This window comes from Onychostoma macrolepis, chromosome 02 (assembly GCF_012432095.1).
Source record: "Onychostoma macrolepis isolate SWU-2019 chromosome 02, ASM1243209v1, whole genome shotgun sequence".
Classification (NCBI taxonomy): Eukaryota; Metazoa; Chordata; class Actinopteri; order Cypriniformes; family Cyprinidae; genus Onychostoma; species Onychostoma macrolepis.
The window spans coordinates 23,771,862-23,786,775 of record NC_081156.1 but is presented as its reverse complement, the minus strand read 5'-3'; the positions used below and the strand labels follow the sequence as shown (position 1 = coordinate 23,786,775).

At 37.6% G+C, this 14,914-nt stretch overlaps 1 protein-coding gene across 1 annotated transcript; it reads right to left on the bottom strand.

Moving 5' to 3' along the window:
- Positions 1–8,894: 8,894 nt before the first annotated feature.
- gadd45bb (growth arrest and DNA-damage-inducible, beta b) lies at positions 8,895–10,758 on the bottom strand. The gene is made up of 4 exons (XM_058752260.1): positions 10,524–10,758; positions 10,315–10,416; positions 9,984–10,209; positions 8,895–9,536 (listed from the first exon to the last, which is right to left on the bottom strand). The coding sequence occupies exons 1-4, from the start codon at positions 10,574–10,576 to the stop codon at positions 9,432–9,434; spliced, it is 486 nt and encodes a 161-aa protein (XP_058608243.1). The 5' UTR covers positions 10,577–10,758; the 3' UTR covers positions 8,895–9,431.
- Positions 10,759–14,914: the final 4,156 nt, after the last annotated feature.

The window sequence follows — 14,914 nt, the reverse complement described above, 5'->3', positions numbered from 1 at the left end:
CAGTTCTGCTAATATTATCGCTGAAAAATAGGCAGATGCGACACACCTGGGGAAAAGAGCCAAATAACAAGACAATTATCGAGGCTTTGGGAGCCTTTTAGGATTGAATTAAATAAAGACATCTAAACTCATGAAATTAGACAATTAGCATGGTCAAAGTCATCTAATGCATGACAGGAATGCTGAACACGTTGCACAAACTTCTGGAGGCAAAATGACTTGTGTAGTTACATATCAAGCGGTTACTTGTTGAAGGTGTAGTCAGTACTGTTTACTGGCCTCCTGGAGTGACCTTTGGAATGTGGAATGCATGGAATGCAACGCGTGCCGTGTGTTACTGACAGCGTGGTGTGGAATTCTGACCTCGGTTTTCTCTTTCTTAAAAATTAACAGTCACTTCAGAGTATTTACTACAGTGCATTTTGTCTTTGAAGTGTACCTTTGAAGAACTCTAGTGGTATTAGATCTAGTTTTCAGATCTAGTTTGATGCATTTTTTTTTAACCAAGATGCATTGAATTTCAATTTGTGCAGCCAGTAACTGACTAATGAAGCTTCTTTGCAGTGGTGCCCCATGCCGAGCCAGATTTTGTCACCCCCTAGCCATCTGTATTCAGTGCAGGATTAACCTCTCGTACAAAAGAAATGAGAAGAGCCACTTCCCTTTTTCTGTGCATTGTCGCAGTTTATCTGGAACTCTTTTCAGCTCAGCATGCAAAGCCCACTTCCTGTTAGCTCTATGAATGACGTAATATTAGCGACAGTTTCTGGAAATAGTGCTTGCATTGCAGAGTGCACGTTTGGAGAATCCCTGGACTTACATTGAAAGTTGCAATATGACTATTTTCAGTAACAATAGTCAATTGTTAATAAGCAAAGTGCATATATCTGGTACATATGCACACATAAATACATACAAATATTCTCAAAATTTTAGTTTCAGTAATGGGTGTCTGAAAGTCACAGACACTGCCGTCAACAGCAATCACCAGATCACAGTCACCTGAGTTCTAATCACCCGCACCTGCTAACCCTCATCAGCACTCCCATAAATACCCACTCTCTCTGACACTCATTGTCTGGTCTACGGTTCACCACCAGAACAGTTACCGGACTCGCTGAGTACTTACCTGTTTGCTAACTTACCTGTTGTCTTGCAGACTCCCCAGTTCCCCCTACGATTATCTGCAACGGATTCCCAAGTCTCCTGGTTCCCGATCTGCAGCCACCCTGTAAACAGAGGATTCTGTCAACTCTCTGCTAAGGCTAATTGGACATTCTCTATCACCAAGATATTCACCCAAGACACTCTCACCAAGACCCATTTCCCATTCCTGTCAATAAACCTTCTTGTCATTCACTCACCTGTGGTTTCCATCTCTGTTTGTGACAATGGGTCAGTAAATAGTATTACATTTTTATTTTTCAAATTCATCAAAGAATCACAACTCTTTTTAGCATTGATAATAAATAGAAATGTTTCTTGAGCACCAAATCACCATATTAGAATGATATCTGAAGGATCATGTGAAGTCTGGACTAATGGCTACTGAAAATTAAGCTTTGCCATCAAAGGAATACATTACATTTTAAAATATATTAAAATAAAACGCGGTTATTTTAAATTGTAATAATATTTCATAATATTACCTATTTACTGTATTTTTATCAAATAAATGCAGCCTTGGTAAGAGAAAAAATCTTGCTGAACTTTTGAATGGTAGTGTATAATAATATAAATATAGGCCTAATTATTTAAAAAATATTTATATTTTATATAAATATTAATGGTTTGCATATGCAAGAAAAGAAAGAAAGCCTCATACAAAAACAAAGCTTTACAAAATCTGAGGTGTAAATGTGAAAAAACTGCAATCACAGATAAAGTCCAAATGCGAGGAGTGGCTAATTACTCAGATTGTTTATTCTGTAATGATATTGTCAAAAAGTGCCTACGTAGCTCAGACAAAGAGAAAACAACTATGTAATTTGGTTGTCTCTTTAGCTGTAATCCTGTTTTCTGCTTGTTTTTGCCATTTTGGAAAGAGTGAGACCTCTGTATTAGAGCACAACCAATCTGTAGTCACATAATATAACATTTGGTACATTCAGTCAAGCTTTATAAGATACTTTTATAGTTTTTCATCTGCTGGCATCTTTAAAGGGAACACTGTGTTGTGGGATGTCAGTATAATTGCAAGATGAAGCACAAAATCATTCTCATATACTAACTGTATTTACACATGCACTAGACAGACAGCAAAAGAACAGACAGTACACTCTACAATTATTATTTCTAGCCCGTTTGCCTAATTTGTCTCTTGAGTGCAGAAACTACCTGCATAGCCAGACAGTTAGCTGGAGTCTGCCAGACTTAGACAGTTAGCTGGGGCTGCTGAAGGTTTGTTAAGCCTCTGTGATGACTGCGTGATCAGGGCTGTAACCGTTGTGGATCATGCAGTCTCCCAGACACCGATACACACAGACGCCTGGCTGCGATCCAGCAAGTCAGGGAGGTTCAGACGGCCTGCTGTGAACATTGTAAATATGCTTTTCAACACATTCTCAGCTGGGTGAAAAAAAGGTTTAGCTGTAACTCTCGGTTGATTTTTGGAATTGGGTCACTGTGGTTATTGAACAGTCTGTTGTCTGAACGAGTCCTTGCAGAAAAGAAACTTTGCTGGAACAGTATTTAGTGTCTCTCTTCTGGAACTGCCAGTTTGTACTTTTATCAAACAATATCAAAACTGTAAACATGATTCTACTCCACCCTCAAAATAGCATTAATGGAATAGTACTGTATAAGATATGTTTGTTTACCATTATTGGACTGTTTTATGAAACACTGACCCTTGCACTTCTAGTTAGTTTAGAGACGATTCAGAGCAACTCAACAGCAGGAAGTGGAAGTTAAGCCACCCTCTTGTTTATCTCTCCTGAGCAAGCACTGTTAAAATGACCTGCTCACTCAGATTTTGGAGAGACTCATTGAATAAGATGACCTTTGATGACCTAAAATGATCAGGTGGCCTTTGACCTCAGTGCTTAAAGAAGACAAGAAAGAGAGAAAAAAAGGTTTGCTAACAGCTAAATAAGCAGCTGTAAAGCTGTTTCCTATTCTTTTTTTAATAAAATGTGTGAAAAATCACATTTATTTTTTACACTAAAAACTGTTACATTTTGAGTAAAAAAAAAAAATCTTGTAGCAGTGGTTTCCAGAACTTTACCATAAAAATATGGTTGCAATGTTACAACTATGGGATATCATTTTAGCAACATACATTTGTATACTTTACTTTATTACATAATATAATTATTACATAATACAACGTTAGTATTCCAACATATTTTATCAAAATATTATGGCTTTAAAAATATTTTTAGCCTCTATGAATACTTTTTTTTTAAACAATATTTTTACTTACATACATTGTCTTATTGTCATTAAGAATTATAAGTATTAAATAACTTACATTTAATCAATTACTAAGTTTTTACTGTAGCATTTTATCATGTTCTCTCTCTCTCTCTCTTTTCCAGTGTTATCTGAGCAAGTAACAATATTGATTTAACCCTGAGCAAGGGAAAGGTTAGTTGAAATTTAAAGTTATACTCATGAATATTGGCATAAAATGTTTTCAGACTGAGAAGCATAAATTTAATGCAAGTATATGATCCGGATCTAACCATACGTTAAAGATGCATTACAATGCACAATAATCAATGCATTGCACAACAGATCTGATTAAAAGTCTGACGGTTATAACAGGTTTGAAGATAAAAATCTTTGATTTTGTCTATAATTACATCTTTTGTGCACTGTAGGCCACGTGTTTTGACTAGTTCTTAAAACCTGTGACTGCCTTCCTTTCTGCCACTGTGGTTCTGACCCTGAGCCCTGCAGAAATATTAGGTTTGGCATTAGCGGACGTCTCTCTCCGCCACTGCTGATTGCCCCCAGACTGATTGATTTCTGCAGAGGAAACAGGAGCCGAATAATTACTTTTACATATGAGCGTGATACGTGGCTTTCGAAATGTTTGCATGATTGATTCATTTCAGGCAACACCTAAGTTAGATCTGCTTATTAGTGGAAGTGACAATGCAACTCAAAGTGAAAAACGGGTTGGTTTGATGAGGTCTTGCATTTAGAGAATGCAAACAGCCTGTGACATTGATTAAAGCTGATAAACATTCTCTGTCTTGGTGAGGTGGACATTGCATTAAGTTGTCCCACTTTTGCAACCCACTTCATCTGATCAGGGCTTTGTGTGTGGCATTGTGTTTGTGCAGCGTGTGCTGTCAGATTACAGGCTCAGGGCTGACGGGCGCGTGCCTGACTTCCCACTGGCTCCAGTGCACTTAACTTCTGCTAATCAATCAGTCACAGGAGGGAGTCCAATGTGTTCCCAGCTTCAGTTTAAAGGTACAGAGTGACTAATGAATGAATATCTTTTACCACCGGTAACCCTCAGTCAGACAGATATGGTGTTTCCTGAGTGAGAGACTTCAGAGGAAGTGGAGAAACCACTGAGTGCTCTTATCAAGGTATGGTCTGCGCTCACTGGCATCACAGAAAATAAAAGCAGTCATAAAATACAGCACCATTCTGTCTATACACACAATACAGACAATAATTAACCTAGCAAATTATACACAATATTCACCTTAGAATGAAAAAATTCTTTGAAGTAGGCTCTAATTGACAAGTTCTGATCTTTTGGCGTCGGTATGATAAAACCTTGTTTTTTTTAGGATGAAGAGAGTAATTAATTTTAATGTGGCTCCCTTCAGTCGCAGAAAATCCATGCATGTGGTGTGTTGCTATTCTTTTTCGGTTCTTCCTTATTTGCAGACCATTAATTTCCAGTGTCGTAAAAGGAAACATGCTGTGGTGACAACAGGAAATGTGGGCTGTAAAGCTGTGTATGATATGCTCATGAGTTTATTTATCATAGGACTGGCCCAGTGTTTGCAAACAAGGTCCCACTGCATCAAGGAAAAGGGTGGGCGGATTGATGCACCATTAGGATTTAATGGTTAATAATATGTGATGCAACTCTTTATCAATTGATACCTGTTGTCTTTACCTGTATTGTCTAAAATAAGTGTGCTTCACACTCTTAAAAATAAATGTTCTTAATTGGCATTCCATGAAGAACCTTTAACATCCATGGAATCTTTACATTGGACAAATGGTCTTTAGATTATTAAAATGTTCTTCATAATAAGAAATCTTTTTGGATCTTTTAGGAACTGTTCATTGAAAGGTACTTTGGGGAACCAAAAATGGTTCTTCTATGGCATTATTGCAAAACCCCCCTTTTATTTTAGGAGTGTAGGTTTGTTTTTCCCATATGGCCACTATCTCTGCTTAAGAACACTTATAGTCTATAGGTTAAAATATTATAGCCTATTAATGCACTTTCAAATAAAATATGAATTGTACAAATGTGCAGTTCTGTTTTAGGCTATTGTTAAACAGACCTTGACATTCAGTCAGAACTAATTGAATCTTACAGACATTAGATGTCTTGTGAGTCTTAAAAGTCATGTGACTGCTTTGTTTGCTGTTGCACAAAAGTGGACTGCATAATGAAGGCAGTGATGAGAGGGTCTTATTTTTATCGCCCTCTGACCTTGGCTCAGCAGAACACATGAACTCATTAGTGTGTCAGAAAGAGAGGGTGACCCAGCTGCACATGACATTCGTTCTGAAACCAGTTATGCATGGCACATTTGAATCTGTTATGTTTTATATTGACATGTGATTAAATACAAATATATTTTCTGAGTAATAAATTTAAATCTTTCACACATCTTGAATGGTTCTATCCAATATTTCTTGTATATTATACTTGTATTTCCTACATATATATAGTTGTGGATTATTGTGATGTTTTTATCAGCTGTTTGGACTCTCATTCTGACGGCACCCATTCACTGCAGAGGATCCATTGGTGAGCAAGTGATGTAATGCTACATTTCTCCAAATCTGTCCCGATAAAGAAACAAACTCACCTAGGATGGCCTGAGCGTGAGTACTTTTTTTTTTTTAGCAAATTTTCATTTTTGGGTGTGCTTAAAAACCTGAAGGGAATTAATTAACATGGGCATGAACTAAAATGACTTGACAAATTAGTAGGTCACGATTAAACTAAAACAAAGGAACAAATTTATAAAACGTGGCCACAAATTAAGCTGTGGGAACAAATTCTTAATTCTAAATAATATCTACAGTATGTTTTCTTCTACGTTACACTGTACAACAGATATATTGTGTATATTTATAAAGCTCATAGAATATTTTCTGTTGGAATAAATATGGAAAGGAATCTTTAAACCTGTTGATCAGCCTGTGATTTTCTTCATTTCATGAATAGCCTGCCCTATGAATGTACATACTAAAAACATCATAATTCTAATGTGCTGTGTTCAGATTTAGACTATAATGTTTATGTCTGATGTCAAAACCCCACCATGCTCCACTTTTTGCTTTTCAGTGATTATTTGAGTCAGTGACATGCTTAAATATAGCTCAGTCTAAGAATAGAGCATGCAGTCAGACTATTCATAGCAGTGGCTGTTACCTCAGTATAGTGAGTATCGTTGTTAAAGGGCTGTGCTATTGCTGCCATGGAAATAAGAGCCTTCTGTTCCTGTTTTTCTTCTATTTTCTCCCTCTGGCTTGACGTCAGCGCAGCCCTGAAGTGCGCAGCTCAGCCCAGTAGCCACCCAGGGTACGCACCATGCTTTAGTCATGTCTGTCTGCAGAGGAGCCCGTCAACGTCGGCTTTGTGCATGCACGAGAGCCTTGGGGCAGAAAACACTGTTTTCTCTCGGGCTTTTACAATGAAGATACAAATATATCTGTCAGTTGTTAACTGATCCAACCCAACCAAACAATGGCCCCTGTTGATGACTTCATAAAGTGGGTGATTAATCCTCACTATCTTTCTTCTCATCACCGTTCTTGAATTGTGCCATTGTTTTTTTTAACCTCTCGTTCAGTAAGTGAACCTTTTTTTGGGACGAGGAAACTGTAAACACTGCCACATGTGAGAACACGGCTCCCTGTGAAAATACAGACATGCCTTTCAAACCCTTCTATGCGGCATGATATGTCCTCAAGAAAAGACTGATACTCTCAGCCTGTGCAGATGTAGACGCCTCTGAGTCATCCATATGACATTATTCACTTCATATTACTAAAGTTGTAGTGGAATCATCCCCAGACGTCTTAGCTGGAGTTTAAGGGAATATGAGTCAATGCAGTCTTGTGGGAAATCAGAGCACACCCATAGTCTTGAAGATGCGGGGTCTAACACGTGCAGTAAGGGCAGAATCTTTCATCCAGTCTGCTTTGCTGTCTGCAAAGTTAATGGGACAATCATCACAGCAGACCTCTCGTGCATGTTTTCTGTGGCCTGTAGGCAGCCTGACCTTTCACAGTCACCAAAGAAAAGGTCATCGAAGTCAGAGTGATCAAGCTATTTTCCCCTCTTTTTTCAGTCTTCTGAAGAACAGCACGAGTGTGTGACTAATAAGATGTTTGTGCATGTTTTCATGACAAGTCTATGAAGACACCGATTGTTCTTTTGAAAGAAATATTACTGAATGAATAAGGCCATGCTCATACTGCAAGGCTTAGTGCTCAATTCTGATTTATTTGGCTGTTCACATTATTTTTTAAATGTGGCCAATATCGGATTCAAGTGTGAATTGGACACAGTCCCAAACTAACCCGCATGTGCAAAAGAACAATAACAAGACAGCACAAGCATGCTGTAATACGAAATTAAACATGTTAGAATTTATAAAGTCATGTACCATGGAAGCCAGGGAATTTGAAGACGAGGATGAGGAGAAAGAGAGGTTTTTTTTCTCTTTTTTGTTTGTTTGGTTTTCTTTCAAGTTTTGCTTGTATGGAGTTGTTACTGTAAAACTTACACCTCAGCGTCGCTCCACTGACTAGCTGTCTTCAATATTAATCGAGTGAATAAAGAACTATGAGTATATAAACTCTTAGGAGTGAATCCTGTCAGCTCAGAATTGTGATGAACGTCGATCTAGAATGATGCAAAAGTCATGTATTCTGATATGACTATTCAGACTGAGGTTGCATTTTAAAACATTCAGCTTGTATCTGATTTAGTACCAAATTTGGAAGTGGCACAAATCAGCATCAAAAAATCTGATTCCATATGATTTGTGCTATTCGTACAGATCTGAGTCACATACTGTATGTGCAAAAAAAAAAAAAAAAAATTTTTTTAATTGGGCCACTTTAGCCAAAGCCACTTTGTTCTTTGCCTGACTGGTAGCATTGGAATCAATCAGTGAAACAGAATTGCTAAGCATTTTATGATCTTGTTGTGATTTGTCTGGCGGAAGTTGCTCTTTCATCCCTTTATGCAGAAAGATATTAAAAAGCAAGTGTAGAATTTCTATCTGCAGAGTTGTGCCCTTGTGTACATTTTGTACCTATTGCAAACAAACCCCTGTGTTTGAGAAACAGATAAGGAGCCTCTTACGTTTGTACACATTGTGCTGCATCTAGGCTGCATGATTTATGATCCAGGAGGAAAAACAGGTGTCAATATTTGAAAGGCTATCTTCTTGGTAATAATATTTCTTTACCCTTAATGAGAATTGTCTGTTGTCCCACAGAACAATTTAAGTCCCTTTCTTCCTTATTGTTGTGCTTAAAATAACATGGAATGATAATACTTGACTATAAGGAAGCAAGAATATATTTAAGTAATTTGTTTTTGTTATGAGCTCTGAACTGAACTCATGCCAGCACATGTGACAGTTTTTATAATGTCCAACAAGATGCACTTTGTTTTCAAATCTGGCATAAAAAAACACAACAGGAACTGTTCATTTTAAATCATTAAGCATAAAATTTATTTCATAAGAAAAAAAGTAAACATTTGTAAATTTATAAATAACCAAATATATTATTTGTTGTGAATGACATCAGTGTTATGCATAAATAAAAATTAAGACAAGTTCAGTCCTTAAATAGCAGTCTCATTTTAAGGCAGAGCTTCTTTTCCTCTGTAGACCCATCACAATATTGTCAGGTCTGGGTCATGTGTTATTCATTCTCCCCCCACGTGGAGTGCAAAGTGCGGCCATTGCGCCACGGTCCGGCTCCCCTAGCATCCTTGCTGCATCACAGTCCACCGACCACCCTGGTGCTCCTTTGGTCCCTCCAAAGGGCGATACCACCGATCATGCAATATGAGAGGAACGTGGACGAAAGTCTCTATATCCTCTGACACTTGGAATTCCATAAACATGGAGGTGGAAGCTCCGTAATGGACTATTAGACAGTCCCCTTGAATTGATGAGTATGTCCTCATGACGGTTGAAGGACCACATCAATATTCCGGTTCTCTTCAGCACATTTCAGTGCACAACACCTCAGCGCTCTTGCAGGGCAATGGAGGGCACCCACTGGTTCCTGCAGCGGCTTTCCTTGCAGTAACTCCCCACTTCGTTCAGCTTGAGATGCTCGGCTTGTGGGTTCTATGAGAAGCAACGAAATATGATTAGTATTGCATTTCTGACAACAGCTTGTTTGTTACTTTCCCAGTTTGTGTTAAGGGTGTGAATTACAGTGGGGGTGGGAGAGTGGGTGTCTTACAAGTACAAGTCTTTATGAATAGTAAAAATACATTTCCAGTATATTACAGGAAAGTTAACCATTGTACATACTGCCATAATCTCGCGATTACAAACTGTAAGCAACCATACGTTTTTTTGAAAACGTTTTCGGATAAAACATAGGCAAAACTGTCATTCTTCATTCGAATATATATTTACATACCAAAAAACAAAACAAAAAAACACTTGTGTTTTGTTTAAAAAGTTCAAAGATAGTTAACAACGACAAAAGCTATATGAACAAACTGCACCCCCCTCTCCCAAATGTTATACTGCACGTGTATTTGTAATATGGGTAATAATACTTACAGTTACAAGTATGCAGTGGAGGTCTCTTGGTTCGTTAGCGTTGTTGTCAGTGGACAGAGGCTCCCCGAGGACCTGTGCCAAACGTCTCATGCCGGAGACGCGCACGATGTTGATGTCGATGTCGCAGCAGAAGGCTTGGATGAGCGTGAAGTGGATCTGAAGCGCAACATCGTTCTCGTCCTCCTCATCGGTCGCTAAAACGCAGAGGACCACGCTGTCTGGATCCCTGTAGAAGTCAATAAATGCGTTTAATTTAATATGCACTTAGGTTTTTACAGTTTGGTCTAATGCATATCACTGAATTATATTGTAGACTGAATAAAATACTTACACATTCATGAGCTGTGCAGACTCGTAGACTCCTACTGTCAGACAGTTTTGTCGTTGTGCAGCTACTAGCAGCTCTTCAAGAGCTTCACTTACAGTCTCCATTCTTTAAAGAAAAAATGATCAGTTTTAACTTTTGAAACCCCTTAAAAATGAGAACAAATATTTTGGACGCTTATTCTTTTGAAATGCTAAGAAAAACGAGTTACTTACTTTCTGTCAGTGCTGTTGCATCCAACAACTTCTTCCAGAGTCATGTTTGTCATTAAATTATATTATAATCCAGAAATCGAAATTTCCTCCAAATAATTGGCTATAATTCCAGTGAATACGGCGATCTTTGACGGCAGTAGTAATCCACAGAGATTTCGAGTGGTTTCTCTTTCGCACTGCTCAGATACTCGTCTCTTCTACGAAACTGTCTCGACTCGTGTTTGACTTGAAGCTGTGGGAGCCGGAGTTTTTATAGCAGGAGAAGCGTAGTAGGAGTGGTTGAAACTGCAGCCGAAACCTCATGCTAATTGCCATTGGCCCCGGAGGTTTCTATGGAGTCTCCTATTGTGAAGTATTGTGTCAACTGACTGCAGCTGTCTTCGTGTAAGGAACGATCAAGGGGCTATTCTCCATAATGAAATCCTGCTGACTAATTTGTTAAAAATGAAAATGCATGAATGTTTTTTTTTTTGTCAACTGCAACCCAGTCTACACGAAGTACCCTTTGAGTTTTTAAATATTGTTCACCTTTTAAGACATAACAAATACATGATTATATAATATATGATATAATTATTTTTTTATTTTTTTATTTTTACCATTAAATTATTTATTATTTTATTTTGCAGTTGGCATTTCTATCAATCTCACAAAATTCTTATGTATTAGCTATTATATATATATATATATATATATTTTTTTTTTTTTTTTTTTTGCAAAAGACGTCATGTTTGCACATCAAATAATCAGTAAAAATAATGCATCATAATATGAACTTATATACGTAAGACTGCTACATGCTAAAAAATGCATTCAGAAAAATAAAAAAGTTGAATTAATTAAAATGCATTACTTAACCATCTGCATATATTGACTCAAATGAGAAATACACATTTATTAATGTTTACCTAATTCATTGCTTGTTGGAAAAGCCATCCAATTCTCATAACTATTTTGAAAAGCATTTATTAAACAGTCATGAGCCCCTGTTACTAGTCTTTGTCCAGCGCTCCATCTGGTGGCGAGAACTTTTCCTTCTCGTGGAGGTCTGAGCACGAGGACAGGAGCATGTGTGGGCATGCCATGGATGATCACGAAGGTACTCATTCGGTGATTACATCAAAACTAATAATTACATCTAAAATTGCACGAACTTCGTTGGTTTCGGTGATAATGACTAGATAGCATACGCTTAAACTGTTGGGGTGTTAATGTTATGTTAGTGATAATGTGTTACAACAAAATAAAGAAGAGTTGCGAATCGAAACACGGAGTGGAGGATTACTTGATTGTTTGAGGAAAATCATTTTGCATGATAATAATCTGCTCAATCAGGGCTGACATGATTACATCAGCTGAATAAGATTAGTTTGACAAAGTTTGTAGGACCATAAATCAACTGTTGACAACGTGTTTATCATCTTAATCCCTTATCAAGGGACATTAATATGGCAAGCAGCGTTAGCTATAGCTCTTCATTTGTAGCCTATTATAAAATTCAAGCAATTCCGAAATTCTTGTAGTTCATGCACACAATTTAACTTTAAATTTACAATTTGATATTTCTCAATTTTTATATAATATCAATATTCACGCACTTGATTAAATATTTGAGAATTATTCTGATCTTTTTATCTATACTTAAGCTATTTCTTATGTTTTGCAGACAACATCTGGCCTATAATTTTCATAAATAAAGTAAATGTAACTTAAGCATTTCAATCATGTGTGTTTATGTGTGTGTGTTTGTGATAGACTATATACATGCACACATACCTACGTTATCATTATACATACATAGGCTACTGTACAATATGATTACATGTATTCAGTGTTTAGTTTAAGAAATATTAACATGGGATTAAAATGACTGGAGTTTTATTTCAAATTTTCTGAACACTTTTCACTGTTCTGTCACCCCAGACATCCATTGCCTTTGGGTCTGTGCATTACAGGTTGTCTCATTAGTACCCGAAGAAAATCCACTGACCCTGGTTACTCTTCATACATGCCCCCAATCATCTGGTCCTCCTCGCCAGATCAATGTCAATATTGGAATTGACCCGCAATCATCCAGACCATGCAATCCTCCAGAGTTTGTCTGTTACATATCTTGAGTAATTTCTCTATTAATTTTAGTAGTTTAATTTAAAAGTGATCATGAAAATATGTTTTTAAATGATTTACTTTGATTATTTGCTTAGAACATCAGTCCAAAGGGCCACACAATTGTTTAGGATTTTATTCAGAGGTTTGTCAACCCCTGCTGGTGTGTGAAGATATTGCACTGATAAAGGCTAACACTATAGAAGATATATAGAAGTTTCTTTTAAAAAAGAACAACTAAGAAATTAAATAACACTTATAAATATAAAGCATATAAAGCATATAAGCATATAAATATAAAAACATAAACGACAAATTAAAGTTTCCTATAGTTTTCAAACTACATGACTTCAGCTAATAAGTAGGCATATTATACTATGTAAAAGGCTTATGGTATTTATGAAAATTATAGTAAAGTGTTACAGAAAAATTTTTGCTTTTGGGGTTTCCTGGGTTTTCTGAAATTTGGGTGGGATTCCTGAGTCTGTAAAAGGAAACTTATGGTTTATAACAGCATGGGGAAAAAATTATTTGATCCCCTGATGATTTTGTACGTTTGCCCACTGACAAAGAAATGATCAGTCTATAATTTTAACGGTAGGTTTATTTGAACAGTGAGAGACAGAATAACAGAATCATAAAAAAGTTATAAATTGATTTGCATTTTAATGAGTGAAATAAGTATTTGACTCCTTCGCACAACATGACTTGGTACTTGGTGGCAAAACCCTTGTTGACAATCACAGAGGTCAGACGTTTCTTGTAGTTGGCCACCAGGGGCCGGTTGCATAAACTGTTTAGACTAGTCTTAAAAAGTTAGTCATCTAATTTTTTTCTTCAAGACAGGCCGGTTGCATAAATTGTTTAGACTAGTCTTAAAAAGTTAGTCATCTAATTTTTTTCTTCAAGACGGGCCGGTTGCATAAATTGTTTAGACTAGTCTTAAAAAGTTAGTCATCTAATTTTTTTGCTTCAAGACTGGTCAAAACTTTTTAAATTCAGTTATGAAAAGGTAGATTGGTCTTATTTGTATTGGAAAAATAAGACTGATTACCCCTTGGCAACTGCTAGTTGGTAAAACTAGTTCTTAAGACACAGCCTTAACATTGTGGTTAAGTTTATGCAACTGGCCCCAGGTTTGCACACATCTCAGGAGGGATTTTGTCCTACACCTCTTTGCAGATCCTCCCCAAGTCATTAAGGTTTCGGGGGTTATTGTTTTGCAACTTGAACCTTCAGCTCCCTCCACAGATTTTCTATGGGATTAAGGTCTGGAGATTTTCTAGGCCACTCCAGGACTTTAATGTGCTTCTTGAGCCACTCCTTTGTTGCCTTGGCCGTGTGTTTTGGGTCATTGTCATGCTGGAATACCCATCCACGAGCCATTTTCAATGCCCTGGCCGGCTTCAATGCCCTGGCCCTGACGGTACATGGCCCAGTCCATCGTCCCTTTGATGCAGTGCAGTTGTCCTGTCCCCTTAGCAGAAAACACTCCCAAAGCATAATGTTTCCACCTCCATGTTTAACGGTGGGGATGGTGTTCTTGGGGTCATAGGCAGCATTCATCCTCCTTCAAACACGGCGAGTTGAGTTGATGCCAAAGAGCTGGATTTTGGTCTCATCTGACCACAACACTTTCACCCAGTTCTCCTCTGAATCATTGGCCAACTTCAGATGGGCTGTACATGTGCTTTCTTGAGCAGGGGGACCTTGCGGGCGCTGCAGGATTTCAGTCCTTCACGGTGTAGTGTGTTACCAATTGTTTTCTTGTTGACTATGATCCCAGCTGCCTTGAGATCATTGACACGATCCTCCCGTGTAGTTCTGGGCTGATTCCTCACCGTTTTCATGATCACTGAAACTCCACGAGGTGAGATCTTGCATGGAACCCCAGTCCGAGGGAGATTGACAGTTATTTTGTGTTTCTTCCATTTGCGAATAATCACACCACCTGTTGTCACCTTCTCACCAAGCTGCTTGGCGATGGTCTTGTAGCCCATTCCAGCCTTGTGTCAGTCTACAATCTTGTCCCTGACATCTTTGGACAGCTCTTTGGTCTTGGCCATGGTGGAGAGTTTGGAATCTGATTGATTGATTGCTTCTGTGGACAGGTGTCTTTTAAACAAGTTTTAAGAGAGTGCTCCTAATCTCAGCTCATTGCCTGTATAAAAGACACCTGGGATCCAGAAATCTTGCTGATTGACAGGGGATCAAATACTTATTTCACTCATTAAAATGCAAATCAATTTATAGCTTTTTTGAAATGCATTTGTCTGGATTTTTTA